Here is a 16,838-nt window from a genome sequence, read left to right as displayed (position 1 = left end):
ATCTCAAATTTGATGGGTTTTTTAGATCAATTTTTTTTTTCTAGATCTATTGTCTTTCTCTTTCTCTTTGGTCAAGTGGTGTTTTATGGGAGTTGTTTTTTTTTCTTTTTCTGACTGTTAGTGGTGATGCAATTGTGGGTTTGAGTTTATGATTTTGGTGATTGGGGGTTGTAATTATGGGTGGTGGCGACACCGACAGTGGTTGTCATGGCTATGGTGGTGGTTGAGTGGGTTTTATAGCTAATGGGTTATGGTGGGTGGTGGTGTTTTTTTTTTTTTTTTTTTGGTGGCTGGCGGCGTCTGGTAGTAGGAGCGGGTATGGGTTTGGGTTTGTTGGGTTGAGAAGAAATATGTGAGTTTGTTGGTTGGATTGCTTCGGAGAAGAGAGAGACATAGATGGGAAGAGAGACAAACAATATAGAGGGAGAATAAAAAAAAAAAAAATATATATATATATATATATATATTTAAATGAAGCGGTAAAAAATAGATATTATAAAGTAAAGTCTTGAAATAGGTAAAGTAGATTTTTAAAATGTTAAAAGCTAAATTTATTAGCTCTCTTATTGTGGATGCTCTAATTGAGCTATAAGAGTATTTGTCTCAATTTGTGCAAAGAGCAAGGATTTACTACAAACTAAATTACAGCAACTCCTACAAAATGCACACATGTCAAGTAGTTATTTGGTGAAAAATTCAATCTTGACAAGGAAGTTTTCATTTAAATATAAGTTTAGGGATGACAATTTTTCCCTGCCCCGCTAAACCCGCTCCTCCCTGCTTTGCCCCGCGCGGGTTTTCCTCACCCCGTAAAGGTGATGGGGTGGGGATGGGGCAAGATTTTAGCCCCATACCACATTTTTTTGGAAAAACACCATTTTGTTTCTACATTTTGGAGTTATAAATAATTTGATTCCTATATTTTGGTAAGAGTTAATTTAGTTTCTATTATTTTTAACTTGCAATCAATTTATCTCTACCATTAAGTCACTAACAAAAAATATTTACGTGTCAAATGGTTTACACGGTTGATACTAATAAAATAAAATAAAAAATTAATTGTTACTTAAAAAAACAACTACATCAGCAAATTCTTGTCGAAAATGGTCATATCATATCATTAAAGGGCCGTTTGGTAGAAGAATTTGAGTAATATTATTTGAGTGTTTTTGATATATGTATAGGTGAAAAAATATGTTAAAATATGTGTAAGATTATTTAAAATGTGAAAATGTGTGCCAAAACTGACGTGGGTTTTATGTTGTAAATTGCAAAAACCATGTCACTGTGAAAGATGGGAATCTTAATTATTTAATAAGAATGTAAGAACTGGGATGACTCAACAAAGAATTAACGTTGCTTTGCACTCGTTAGAAATTTGTTCATGGGTAGAAATCAACTCTTTATGATTGAAGCTATGAGATACCAAATCAAATGCAACATCAAAATTAAAACCTTATATCTTCTCTATTTACTTTTTTCTCACCACCCAAATATAAAATTTATCATAAAAATAAAATCCATCACAACCCAAAGCAAACCCAACAACCCAAATCCATCGCAACCCAGATCCACTCATGGTGCTATCGAGCTGCTCGTGGGTACGAATTTGATTGCGGTGGTGCTTGCTCTGTCGCTACCAAATTGCAAACCCATACAACAAACCCCATCACTCGTAAAGTCCTAATCGTAACCTTCAGAGCAAAACTAAAGCAATCTACCCACCTCCATTTCTTAAAGGGAGAGCACATATGAGAGAAACCAAAAATAGGAGGCTTAGTATAAGTTTGTGTTCCTGTAATAGCTGCGTTTTTTCCCCCGGTTCTACCTATGTTTGAGCAGGGTAATACTTGGTTGTATATTGTTGGTTATATCAATAAAATCCTATCTTTTATCTCAAAAAAGAAAGAAAGAAAGAAATTAACTGAGAAATTTTGTGGTGTGGGTTGAAGATTGAAGGGTAGAAAAGATCAGACCATTGTTGTTTTGTATGATTTGATTTTTGGGGATTTGGGTTGAAAAGAGATAATTGATTTACAGACCTATCTTGTTGAGGAAGGGCCAATCAAAATAAGCAAACTGAGAGATGGCCATGGAGGTGGTGATCGGCAGGTCACGAAAGTTCAAGATTTATTTATTTATTTTTGTCTCTAGGTTGCTGTGTTTGATTAGCAAGAAAGTTTGGAAAAAAAATAATTCTTTAAATTCATCCAAAATTTTAATTTTAAATTTTTTTGACATGGATTTTTTATTGTTAAAATTGCTTTTGTAGCTTTATATATATATATATATATATAACAATTAAATATTTTTTTATTATTTTATTAGTCACAAGCCGGGAATCAAATTGATTATGATCCTAAAGACTAAAATAATATTTTCTTTTAGAATAAGAAATAAATTGAAAGTGAAGCAAAATAGTTATTTAACCTTTATCAATATGCAAAGGTCCTTGACAGAGCTATGAATCTGTTCTATCATAAAAGCAGTACGAGAGTTTTTCCAGAGATAGCTGGCTGGCCGTTGCGCTTTTCATAGATGCAAAGGTGAATATAATGCCTGGAAGGACGAGAAATCTGGAAGGACACATCTTTTTCTACGGTTCTTTATCGATATGCAAAGGCCCTTATGACAAAGCTATTCTTTTCTATCATAAATGCAGTACGAGAGTTTTTCTAGAAACAGCTGGCTAGCCATTGCGCTTTCCATAGATGTAAGGTGGCGTTTGGTACGGGGAAATCCACATTACTCCTGGCATCTAGATTCTTAGGAATGTGATTCCTAAGAATCACATTCCTAGGAATGTAGCTATTCCTATGTTTGGTTTCATTGGAAATTTCTTTAAGATTCCTAGGAATGTGAGATGATAGTGTTTCCTTTAAGCTTGAGAATCTGGATTCCCACCTGTTTCAAAGGGAATCCACATTCCCACTGAGAGGGGTTTAAGGCATCTGATTCCCTTACGTAATTTGCAACCAAACATGGGAATCTTTAAACATTCCCGGGAATCCTAAAACATTACCCCGTACCAAACGCCACATAAAGGTAAATATAATGCCATGAAGGACATCCTTTTCTATGGTTTCAGATTATATTTGGTATAATTTTAAATAATATTATATTAATTAATTTTTTTTTTAATTTTATGTAAATTTTGACAAATATACTGTTAGATTATAGTATCTTTGTATATTCTTCATACTTATAAAATTTTAAGGTAATAAAAGATTAATAACTATGTCATCAATCAATTGTTTAAATTCAAGTTTTTGTAATTTAAAATAATGCATAAAAGATAATTTTACGAATCAAGTGGTAAATAATATCTAATTGACATAAAAATTGACATGGATGTTAAGAACGTATAAAATATGTAATTCAACGGTGAGATTTTTAAAATATGAATTCTATAATAAATTATTGGATGGTGTAATATTGTTTAGCGTTACATTAATTATAACTTGAACTGAACACACACACACATATATATAGTAACAGGTAAAGCTTCAAATTATATTTCAAATTGAAATTTAATTAGAGTATAATTTTACGTCAGATGTCCCATCTAATCTAAGTTTTTAAAGTTTTGTACCAAGTGAATTAATTCAATGTAGAAAACGAGGAGTTCAATATAAATAAACCATAAAAAAAAAATTTAAAAAAAAAAACATAATCACACACACACACACACACACCATGACTATATATGGTCCATTACTAACTAGGTTATATATATAACCAATGCATAGAGAAAATTTAATTAGATTCAAAATTGATTTTCACTTTTGTTAGTTTTCCATACAAATTAATTGTTTAGATTTTTGTTGCTATTTTTTCTCTGAATTAATGAGTATATTTTTATACTGTTTTTATTCAAATATTTTGAATGTCAAAATCTTGAATGTAACAAATTATAATTGAGCTGTACAATCCCATGCACCTATCCCCATTCAATTTAGAAAATATTGTTGAACTAATTTATTCTTTTATTTTGTGTTGTATTTAATAGAATTTCACATACAATGATTATGAATTAATATTGTATATGTCGTATTCAATTAGTGATTTTCAAAATTATATACATAATAGTAGTCTAATGAGAAACTTGCATAACTAATACCATGAAAATTGTAAGAAAAAACTATTTTAGTACATCTAAATATCCTGGTTTAACTAAAATCCTATATATTTTATAACACAAGCTAATATCAATAACACCACTACAATTCATTATGCTTACGCACGGGTTATATACTAGTTCACATAAAGCTTATGTGTTAACTCTTAGTAGGATTTCAAAACTTTCGTATAAGTTCATCACACATACTTGAAAAAACTAAAATCCAATTACCTGCTAATACATAAATAAGGTGCGGAAATGAGTGTGTCCCTAGCTTAACTTGCCTAGGATCAGGCTATTTTTTTCGGTAATAAATGCAATATTAGATTTTCTTTAAAAGACGTAATTATTGTGTAGTCAGAGCATTGCTCCCTCCTCTCATCATGGAGCCCACCTTTTTTATGTGTGAGACTACCCAATAAATTTTCATAATGTCATTAGATGGATTCAAAACTGGACCACCTTTACCCAAACGACCAAGAGAATACTAATTTTTATTGCACCTTCTTAACCCAACCTACTTCATAAAGTTTATATGTACAAATTAATTACAGTGATAGGAAAAGATATGACGTAAGGCCACGGGAAAAATAGAGCTTATTTGGTAGTGATGATCAAATAACAATTTTCAGTGTTTAAATAATAAAAATTGTAAGTAAAAAAAAAAAAAAAAACTTGTTTATAAAGATTTTTTATTTTGGGTGTTTAAGTTACAATTCTCAAATTAGGGTACTTAAAACATGTATTTTGAAAACTCACCCATACTAGTTTTTAGTTTTCAAGTAACGTTATTGATTGGTCTTTTTGTAAATAAGTTGAAAACCATGGGGCCCATTAATAAAACAAAACTTTTTTTTCTCTTTCTCCCACTAGCCCACCTCTTTGTCATTCTCTCTCTTTTTTTCTTTTTTTTTTCTCTCTCCTTAAATAAAATATTATTCTTTTACTATGCAATCATCACTTAAAAAAAAAAACACATACACATATTAAATATACAATTACGTTTTTTTTTTTCACATTTTAAAATATGTTATTTGAAATTCAGTGCTAATGATGCAAAAAATTGTTAGTGAGTTGATAGTCTACATGCGCACCGATTAGGGTACCTGAAGAATAAGAGAATAAAGAACCAACAGAAAGCTTCGGTGGGGTGTTGGCCAAAGACCCTCCGAAGGTTAAGTTAGCAGTAGAAAAATCTCCCAGAACTCCAAAGTATGAGAGCTAGGAAATTTTACGTACCTTGGGGGAGAGGAGGTTTGATGCTTATATAGTGGGGTGGATTTAGCCGAGATCCCTTGGAACGCGAGGTCTTTCCTTGTAGACAAGATCTTGGAGTTGAGGCTTTGAGATTCTAGGGAATTACTTTTCATATCGGGAAGATACAAACGTGAATAGCGTTTTTGGATGTGGTGTGCAAGTTATTTCCATGTAGGGATTTATGAGTGGAGAACACGTAATGGTTTGTGGGGCCCAACATATTTAACCGTTGGGTTCATACAAATCCATTCGTCGGTTTTGGTGACATCCCTCTATCGCGCTATACTTTAAACCTATCCGTCAATTTTTATGCGCCTACCACTCGTCAAGACTAGCTGCAAGGTATCCGATGGATTTCTGTGAAGCTGATGGATCTCATGGAGGTGTAGGACGTCTGTCCTGATGAATAATCAGGCGAGGTGTTTTTATCCTGTTAGATTGAAGATTTTAAGAGAAACATTTATGTCAAAAATTTCCTTATCAAGTGCCAAACACATTTTTTGCATTATGAATATTTTAAACGCATGTTTTCATAACACTTTTTAAACCATATTTATTGCATTATGATTGTTACTTCTCTGTTCCAGCTCAAGAATTTGCTCGATGTAAAGGGATTTGTATTTATTTTTCTGATCAAAGGGCTTAATGGTGTTCATGATAGTCTTGTGTTTAATTAGCTAGCAAACTTTCCAAGCTATTGTTAGATATTTTGGCCTCCACCAACATGGCTATGGACAGAACCATGTTCATCTGGATGCTGATCATGTGAGTATGAACTATTAACATTCTTAATTTATAAAGGTTTTAGGAACTGGGATCATATTCACTGTATCCTTGATCACATTGTTTTGATGATTTTGATTTGACATATTTTAGTAGCAGATTTCATTTACAGTCATAGTTGCTGTATACTACTTGTTATAAGGAAAAGGGTTTTGAAGGAGATAAAGAGAAGACTATCAAAGCTTAAGCACAAGTTGAACTGTGTAGTTTGTACAATCTATTCATGGGCTGCCCTCTTAAGTCCAATTCAGCTCTGAATTAGGTGTAACGGTTATGTTATTATGGAGAAATGCAAGTACTGAAGCAGATTAATTGATGTGTGTAATGTGATAACTAAATTGTTTCACACAGAATATGGACTTACTTAGGATTGTTGATTTCATTCATATTGTTTAGAAAATGATCCATGTATCTTGGATAAGCTCTTGACTTATTTAATGTATGTTGCTTTTGACTAGTAGCAATAGCAACGGAGAAATTCGCCCAAACTCACCACCCAAAATCAATCCCAAAATCATTGCTTCGTCCGCTCAAAATCACCGCTCATAATCAAACCCAACATTTTTGGTAGTAGAGTTTAAGTATTAGTGTTCAAAATGAAATGAAAACTATAGTTTAAAAAGTGTTGTAAAAACACGTGTTTTAAAGTACTCATAATGCAAAAAATGTTGACCACCATATTTCTAATAACATTTTTTTAAAAGTGAAAAAACATAATTATTTGGGTGTGTTTTTTTTTTTTTTTTTTAAAGAAGTGAGGTCTCATCTAACATATACAATGATGAGAGAGATTTTCCCTCTCAAAACCCACAGGTCTCTTTCCTTCATCTCCATCTTCGTCTCCCTTAGTGATATCTCCATACTCTTTCTTTTCCTTTTAAATAGATTTCACATTTGGATCTATCAATATTGTGAGATGGGTTTTTTGAAATTTGTACAAAAATTCTAAACTCCAAGGGAAATTTGCAACATGCATCATTGATAGTGTGTACGATTGTAATTTACTTCTAAATCTCAAATTATTATGGATAAGACTCCCCGGTCTATCTCTACCACAATTATTTTCATGGTCCTCACTCCTCAAATTCATACCATCATATAGGGCCCTTTGTTATCACCTAAAAATCTAAGGGTTTAATGGTGATGCTCATAACAAAGTGCTTCCCACAAGATACAAAGAAGACAAAGACCTATAAGTGTGAAATAAAAAAGAGAGAGAGGAAAAGGAAACTATTGAGGAAAGAGAAAGAGAAGAGTCTCTCACATGCTGTTCAATGTTTGGTCAAATCATGGGTCCCACAATTTTTAATATATTTACAACAATGTCATTCAATAATGTAACTTAAAAACTAAAAATTGGCCTAGATGAGTTCTCAAAATACAGTATTTAAACAACCTAAATTGAGAATTATAACTCAAACACTTTTAATCAAACACCTTTACCAAACACACCTTTTCTTTTTAGAACCACAATTTTCAGTGTTAACACAAATTGTTATTTGAAATCACATACCAAATAAGCCTGAAATCATGGAACATTATCAAACCCAAATTACAAAAGAAGAAAAAGAAGGAGAAGAAGAAAGAGAGAGATGTGACTTTTGTGAAGAGGACATTAAGAGAAAATAGATAGTGTGTGTTAGGTGGGTTAGTGTGAAATAATAATAAATAAATAAAAATGAGAAAAATACTACTTAAATAAAAGAGAATGTATAATTGATAATTTGAAGACTGTTTTTGTAAAGTACTTGTGTAAAATAGAAAAATTAGATTATTATATTAAGGTTTCATAAATGTAATACGAGTCTATGAGAGTTTTTTAGTCCTATTCTCATATCTAAATCCACACTGTACTTGAGTGAACCTCTTGATTAGATTTTAATACTTCTATATATAAGTCATTGAAGATTTTACATCATAATCAAGAGTTAACAGATAAATAAAGCGTGAATTTGAATATGGAAATAGATGGTGTTATAATTAGAATGAAAACACATCGTTAGCTTTCTTCGTCTACCAGCCACTAGGCTTGGGATATGAACCTTGCAACAAAGAGTACTTAAGAGGTTATGGCATGAGCACCGGTGGAGGATTGGCCAAGAACCTTATAATGATTTTATCAGTATTGGTGACACTAATAAATAAATTTGAAAATACTCTAAAGTACTCTTGTGAGCTGTCACAATGTGGAATGATGTTTGATTGTTTTCCTTTACAGTTGAGTCTTTGTAGCTGTTGGCTGTTAATTCCATTAATGGTGTGCATTTATGGGATTATTGTAACGTTGAAATATATATATATATATATATATATATATATTTTTGAGAGAAAGTTTCAACTTATGGCGTCTGCTCCTGATGTTTTTAAAAATCATCACTTCCATATGTGATCTCGAGTACTTTAAATCTATATCTTAGTGTCACCAATACTGACAAAATCAACGGAAAGTTCTTGGCAACACCACCACCAATATTCAGCCATAACCTTTTAAATGCTATTTGTTGCAAGGTTCGTCCATCCCAAAAGTGGTAGACAAACTTAATTATTAACTCTTAATGAGGATTTAAAAATCTTCATTGACTTATATAGAAGTACCAAATCTAATCAATAGGTTTATAGTGTGGATTTCGATATGAGAATGAGTACTAAAAAAAATTTCTTACACTGCATTTATGAGAACATTCGCATCAATTTGTCTAAAAATTTTTGTCTATCTATACTACTAATAACAAGATTTCTTATTTGGGTTTCATAATTTTGCTTATGAAGATATCCTTAAACAAATTCTTAAACTCTCTAAAATATTTTTATCTTTTAGTTAAATAATTTTAAATTTAAAAATACAAACTGGTTAAAAGAGTAATTTATTACTTTTTTAAAAAATTCCTATGTTTTAAGCTTTCTTATTTCTCCCCTCCAATTTGAATTACAATTTTTTATTTTAAATTCAAAATTTTAAACTTTTATCAACTCTCACGTAGAGAAAGATCCTAAAAATTAGGATATTGTCTTTATCTCACTTTTAAACATTATTCCATGTTACCATATATCTTTCTTAAATTTATATAAAAATAAAATAAAATAAAATAAAAAAACTCTTGGTTATATTATATATATTTTTTAGACAAATAACTAATTAGGAAAAAAAGAAACTTATGTAGAGAAAAATCCTAAAAATTATGACACTATCTCAATCTTACTATTAAACATTATGACACTAAACCCAAAATAAAAAAGAGTCTTATCATAGAATTTTGACACTATCTTAGTCTTATCATAATAAACATTATGATAACACACAATTCATTGTTTAAAAAAAGAAAGCAATATGACACTGTTTAATTTAGAAAAAAAAAATTTTATTTCTCTTTGTTAGTTTGGTAAAGGGTTACATCTAAAACTAAATTCCCTTATGAGAAAAACGCTTTATCATAGATTACTAATCCTAATATATGATTTTATGAATATTTTTAGAAAATAAATTATATACTATATTTCCTTNTTTTTTAGACAAATTGATGCGAATGTTCTCATAAATGCAGTGTAAGAAATTTTTTTTAGTACTATTCTCATATCGAAATCCACACTATAAACCTATTGATTAGATTTTGGTACTTCTATATAAGTCAATGAAGATTTTAAATCCTCATTAAGAGTTAATAATTAAGTTTGTCTACCACTTTTGGGATGGACGAACCTTGCAACAAATAGCATTTAAAAGGTTATGGCTGAATATTGGTGGGGTGTTGGCCAAGAACTTTCCGTTGATTTTGTCAGTATTGGTGACACTAAGATATAGATTTAAAAGTACTCGAGTATTCACAATATGGAAGTGATGATTTTTTTTTTTTTTTTTTGAGTCGAGTCGTTGTAGCTGTTGGCTGTTAATCCCAGTGTGCATTTATGGGATTAGCACAATGTTGAAATATATGAAGCTGCATTGGTGAGGTTATTGAGATCAAGCACAGACAGACTGCAATACTGGAAATCAGCACAGGCTTCGAATGCTCTTATGTTACAAGTCATAAAGTATAAGTTGTGTGTAAACTAGTTGTCATTTAGTTTGTATTTATTTATTTTTTATTTGAGAAGAAAAGTCTGTATCTAATTAGCAGTGTAGTTAGTGGTTAGTAACACGTGTTCCTAGTTGATTAGTGCCTTGTTAGTTGGAAGTTTTTTTATTTATATTTTTTTGAGAGAGAGAGTTTCAACCTCAGTTATTCGTCCGTTAATCAATGTTGGTCTTTGGCCATTATTTGTCTGTAAATTCAATTCTGGTAATGAATGTTATATATCGTTGTACGATACTATTTTTCTATGGACAGATATATTTTTTACACGTCAGAGAGAGATGGCCGCTGCGCCTTTCTACATGCAAAGGTGAATGCGGCCCACGACTACTAATGCAAACGTGAATGGCTAGCCCGTGACTTAGCGTCCCTTTATATACAATTGAAAAATAAAAATACTGTAATAAAATAATTTTTAAATATATAAATAGTATTATAAAACTTATTTTTAATGAAAAAGTTGTTGAAAAGTTAGATTTATAAATTCTATAAACAGTGCACAGAACTCAGTGGTGTGCACTATTCACACAAAAAGTCAACAATCACATCTAAAAAAAAAAAAACCCAAACGCAGGACATGAGAAGCGCAAAAACGCGCTTCCCAAATGCTCACTTAAGAGCCCGTTTGGTTAGAAATTTCTAATAATATTGTTTAAGTGTTATAAAAATACGTGTGAATGAAAAAGTGTTATAAAAATATGTGTAAGAGTATTTAAACACTTAAAACTATTATTTAAACACTTTTAATAAAAGGCCCCTAAGCCTCTCCAATTCGGCGCCACTGCCCATCTTCATTGGCAACAGAATCTTAAGGCCCAAATTAAATAATTTGTCCAATCAAGGCCCACAAAAATTAGCAACAATAGGTGAAGAATTATACAGTTGGTTCATGACTGAAGATTTATAAGCTCAAAATGTGGATTATAAAAATAAATAATAAGAAAAAAGAGTATAAAGAGAATGATCAATTGAAATTTACCAAAAGTTTGTCTTCTTTTTAGGATGGGACACAAAAACCAGCTCTTCAATACCCAAATCATCCAATGTTTAAAGTCAAAATAACACTTCATTCCAAACATACAAGGTTATAAAAAGTGCAATATAAATTTATAAACTAGAGTAATTTAGTAAATTGAACTTAAATATAATTTCATTTAAAGTTCTATTTATGTATTGTCACCAAAAAATAAATAGTAATAGTTATTCCATTACAACTTCTTGTTTTCTTGTAACACTAATTTCTAATACACTATTTGTAAATATCATTACATTATAGTATTATACCAAATGTGCCATTGGTATTTTTAATAAAAATATTTAAAATTCAAATCTCTCTCTCTTAGTCAAGAGTCTTGTAGTTTAATTGACACATTTCGATATACAAAGTGCTTTAAAGTCTAGGGAAGGAAGTTCAAGTTGTGGAGTTAGCAACATATTGTAACTATCAACTAAAATAAAAAGGGAAGGAAGTTCAAGTTGTAGAGTTAGCAACATATTGTAACTATCAACTAAAAAAAAAAAAAAAAAAAAAACTCTCTCTCTCATTGTAATTGTTGATAAAAAAAAAAAAAACTCTCTCATTGTAATTGTTGAATTATATATATATATATATATAAGCTATTATTGACCGTATCAAAGGAGACATTATATTTCTTATGGCCTTAGTGTAAGGGGGCAAATTGCCAAATTGCCAAATTCTTGACTATTTAATGTACGTAGGGACTTACTACTAGGTAGGGGAAAACTTAATTAGAGAAGAGGGAAATGCTACGATATATCTTGGCATGGGTCTTCTAAAAAAAAATTCTTGGCATGGGAAATGCTACTCATACCCATATATGATTGGAAATTAGGCCAAGTAAATGCGTGTATGATTTATAGGTTTGGATAAATTTAGTGTCTCCTCAAGATCCAAAAAAGGTACATTTATCTCTTCAAATCCCATCCCCATGGCCAAGCTGTATTGGCATAAATTATGACTAATAGTGGCGTGTCCTCGATCAGATCCATTATAACTGGCTATTTAGAATATATATGGAGAGTAATTTTGAAGATGGTAAAATTGCAAAATTAATCTTATCCAAGCCCGAATTTACCAGCTTAATTACCTAATCAGCCAAAATCAAATGATTAGAAAAAAAAAATGATCTAAACAAGATTTGCTACTATCTTTTTGTCCTGCGATCAGGGCCTATATAATCTTAGTTCCCTCATTTTAAATCTTGCATTCACAAAACACAAAAATTATTATAAAATCAAATCAAATGGAAATCCAAGCACTTCTAGGCCTTAGCTTGGCCTTCCTCTTCTTTTCTGGTCAAAATTCTCATTTCCTTTCTCTCTCTCTCCTTGAGTTTTCTTTTTTCTATTTATTTATGCTCATTCACTTTTTCTTTGTGAAATATTATTGTATTCCTTTTTGTAATTAACTACTGTATAAGCAAACAATAACAATATATTTTTTTAAAGTATATGCTTAACAATGTGTTTGTAAACTTTTGAACACCCTCTTCTTATAAGCTAGTTTTCAAAAGTAAGATCTACTAATGGGTTTGTAACAATAAAGATTATTTAATACTCTTTACTTATGTGTGTAGGGGCTCACTCAGTGACACTCACATTAACAAACAAGTGCTCCTACACAGTATGGCCAGGAACCCTAACTGGTGGCGGAGGGGCACAATTATCATCAACCGGTTTTGAGCTAGACACCGGAGCTTCAACAACCCTTGATGTTCCCGCTACATGGTCGGGCCGAATTTTTGGTCGAACTCAATGCTCCACTGACAGTACCGGCAAGTTCTCTTGTTTAACAGCCGACTGTGCCTCTGGCCAGGTTGCATGCAATGGCGCAGGTGCCATCCCACCAGCATCACTCGTAGAATTCACTTTATCCGGCTCTGGAGGAAATGATTTCTATGATGTTAGCCTCGTAGATGGGTTCAACTTGCCTTTATCAATAACCCCAAAAGGTGCAGGCAGTTGCCATAGCACGAGCTGCCCGGGGAACGTAAACAGTGTATGCCCGTCAGAGCTAGCCGTGAAAGGACCTGATGGCAGCGTGATTGCTTGCAAGAGTGCATGTTTGGCTTTGAATCAGCCACAATACTGTTGCACTGGCGCTTTTGGTACCCCGGCCACATGTCCACCTACCAACTATTCCATGATTTTCAAGAAACAGTGCCCTCAGGCTTATAGTTATGCCTATGATGATAAAACTAGCACATTTACGTGCCCTACTGGAGCTAATTATCTTATCACATTCTGTCCTTAAGCTGGAAGCTAACGAATAATTCCTTGTACACTAATTGACAAGAAATGAAATCATGATCTTTTTTCTTGTAATAAAATGAGTAATGTTATGGACACAACCTGAGATGATCACAGTATTGGCTACTAATGGATTGTTTGAACATGTTGAAGTACTTCACTCATCTTTGAAAGCAGGACATGGTTTAAATCTTGAAATTAAAGGTTTTAACATTCTTCAAAATTTTGATTAGCTTCAACCGTACTGATTTGCAATGGAATCTTTCTACCTGATGAAAGAAGTTGGATGTGAATTGAACCAGACAAGTCATCCTTTAAAATAACTGGCATAGACGCTCAAATGTATTATGGTGAATATCTCAAGTTTGTTGAGGACGAAGAGATTGTTGTGAGCAATAGTTGACTTTGTAGGATAAAGTGTACGGTTATGTCCTGAAAAGAGGATGTGCTAAAATCACATTTTTTTACATGAAGGAAAAGTATTACCTACATCTATGGCAAAACCAACTTTTGTTAAATTACCAATGCTTCAAATATTTAAATTATTATGAATTATGAATTACAGTCACTTAACCATAATGTTAAACTCTTTTTTAACATGTTCGATTTTTAACATTTTAAATGGGAGTTAGAGCGAAGACAGAAATAAATTACCAATTCTTTTAAAAGTTTAAGTTATTAGAAAATTGTAAATTTAATCATTAAAACATAATTCTAACTGTTCTCATCTGTAAAACCTTTTGGAGAGGCATTGAAGTTTCACAAAAAGGACAGGCCAGATTGGCACTAATCACTCTTTATTTTTGACTAAGAGAATCAATCACTTAATAGATGCTTAACAACTATATGCTAGAATAAGGAGAAGCTGTTATCTTACTTCCATTGAAACAATACAAACTATGAGTTATTTACTTATTTATTTAATATCCATTTTGATAATGGTTCTTGCTATTTACATGTGCCATTTATGGCTATCCCCTATTGTCATGACCAATAAGAGAGATGGGAATTTCTTAAATAGTTTGCCTTGTATGGAATGGCTTGTGTATTGGAGGTTGTGATAATTACAAAAATGAGTGTCTAGCTGGGAGCTTAAGCTGCCTATATATCCATGCATGTTAATTCCGTTTCTGTTTCAATTAGAGGCAAACAGCCAGTGACTTTTATCTTTTCATTTATACTTGGAATTTCTTCCAAAGAATGCATAATTTTGGAACAACATTTGTTACCTTGTTTCCATTTCTTGTGTCTGCAATAATTAGTTACATAAATACTATGTTTGAGCACTCTCTTAGGTGAGAAGTGAGATTGCTTACTTAATAATACCTTCCTCAATCGCGTATATATAATAGAAAATTATTGTAAGGTAGCATCAGGAATTATAGCACAACTTCTGAAAAATAAACATCCATCCATTGTTAGGATTAGTGTCCTAAAATCTTATTGTACGATGCTGTGTGTGATATTATTTATGACATTATGTTCTAAATAATGAAGGTGTTTTACTATCTAAAATAATGGTAACATGAATATTCGGATATTATCATATAGTCCTTGAAATGCATAGTATATGATTAGTCATAGAAAATATAAATCACAAGTTTTTTGTAAATTCAAAACCTTAGTTCGTAGTCAGTGATGAAATTGGGCATTTCATCTGTGAAAACTATAACGTGTCAACTAAGATGGTTTGTCTTAATCATGGAAGTGAAGACTTTTAGTTAATATGTTGATGTGTCTTGAGTATATAAAAAATATTGAACTAAACCATTGTAAGATTAATTATTCTATTAACAACTGTCAACTGAATAATAAATCTCATGACTTTAATTTACATAAACTCTCAATCCTAAGAGGATAGTGAACTCAATCATGAAATGTAGGTTGTTTTGATATATCAAGAATGAGATTTAATTCAACGGTCAAAACCTCAGTATGTTGGGCAGCTACACGTAGTGCTAAAGGAACACTTATCCTCAAGATGAAATTCATAGTCTCTTTGTAGAGATATATAATATTCCCTTGAGATAAGTTTAGTAAGTTTGATTATTCTGAGTGTCAGGCCTAACCACTTTAGTAAAGAGTTACTAAAATTTATATTTTATGAAAATTGATTTCATAAATATATATGAATAGCTTAAAGGATTAAACCAGGTACTCAAAGATCAAGAGATAGTAATTTTCAAAGTGGTAGTTATATATTATGACTTTGTATTACTACAAATATTTTAATGAAGGGGTTAATTGTTTAGATAATAAATTCTTAGGATTTAATTTTATTAATAAAACTTAGAGTACAATTATATTTATATAGTGATATTAAATATAATTAATTATAGCTTTGGGTTTGTCAAGAGTTGACAGATAAGCCCAAAGCCCATTGGAACTAGAGTTTTATTTGTCCCTTTGTCCCATCCCAAGCCACATATTAAAACCCAATTAAATAATTAGTTGTTTAAAATAACTTCATTTTGACAGTTAAAAAAATCGTATGTACGATTAAAAGAGAAAAGTACAGTTTTCTCTAAACACATTCTCTCTTGAGCAAGTGCGTACATAACTGATTGAGAGACCGCACATCTTGAGGATATGTGAAATTGGGGTGACGATTGAAGGTCTTCCCAAGTTTGAACTTCTTTTGTTTTGAATTTTACTATATCAAGGTATGCCTTTTTATTTTTGTTTCTAAAATTCTAGATATTCCATGTTATTTCACATGAATGAAGTAAATACTTGTGTTGCTTTTGCTGTACATTTTGTATGAGATGCAAAACCAGTTTTTTCAACATCCATATAAATTCTAAAAAAACATTTGAACTTTTTTTTTTTTTTTTAACTTTTTATAAAATCAAAGCATTTAACTTTTTTAATCTCATGAGAGTTTTCTACATAAATTCTAGACTCCTCACAAATTTCTACATTATAATTAATTTATAATTTCTTTTGAATTTAATTTATCTATTTAAAGTTAACGAAACAATTCAATTCAATTCCTCTCTCTCTCTCTCTCTCTCTCTCTCTCATGAAGTCTCTATTTTGCTTTTTTTTTTTTTTTTTCAATATGGTTTACGGGTACTTATGGAAGAAAATGGATTTCTTTACTTTTCCAGATTTTGGGCAAGAGGGACTTTTGGGTTTTACAAACTTATTGGTTTTGATTATGTTCGACAATTTTTCGAGTATGTACGTGTTTGTTTTGAAAGAACATATTGATATCCTTGTGAAATTTTTTAATGTCCAAAAATATTGTAAAGGGAAAAAATGTTTTTTTTTTCTTTTTGTGATTTGTAAATTTTAGAATATTTATTTTAAAATTTTAAAGTTATTTATTATATGTA

At 31.2% G+C, this 16,838-nt stretch overlaps 1 protein-coding gene across 1 annotated transcript; it reads left to right on the top strand.

Annotated features, from left to right (window-relative positions):
* Positions 1 to 12,482: 12,482 nt before the first annotated feature.
* Positions 12,483 to 13,504, top strand: LOC111998016 (thaumatin-like protein 1). The gene is made up of 2 exons (XM_024030136.2): positions 12,483 to 12,546; positions 12,828 to 13,504. The coding sequence occupies exons 1-2, from the start codon at positions 12,495 to 12,497 to the stop codon at positions 13,502 to 13,504; spliced, it is 729 nt and encodes a 242-aa protein (XP_023885904.2). The 5' UTR covers positions 12,483 to 12,494.
* Positions 13,505 to 16,838: the final 3,334 nt, after the last annotated feature.

The sequence above is a fragment of the Quercus suber genome, unplaced genomic scaffold, assembly GCF_002906115.3.
Source record: "Quercus suber isolate HL8 unplaced genomic scaffold, Cork oak 2.0 scaffold_169, whole genome shotgun sequence".
Classification (NCBI taxonomy): domain Eukaryota; kingdom Viridiplantae; phylum Streptophyta; class Magnoliopsida; order Fagales; family Fagaceae; genus Quercus; species Quercus suber.
This window is presented reverse-complemented; position numbering and strand designations above follow the sequence as displayed.

Excerpts from the sequence above, each read along its gene's own strand:
- LOC111998016 (XM_024030136.2), top strand. The coding sequence starts at position 12,495 with ATGGAAATCCAAGCACTTCTAGGCCTTAGCTTGGCCTTCCTCTTCTTT. Across the intron at positions 12,547-12,827 it reads GGCCTTCCTCTTCTTTTCTG|GGGCTCACTCAGTGACACTC; the intron begins GTCAAAATTCTC and ends TTATGTGTGTAG.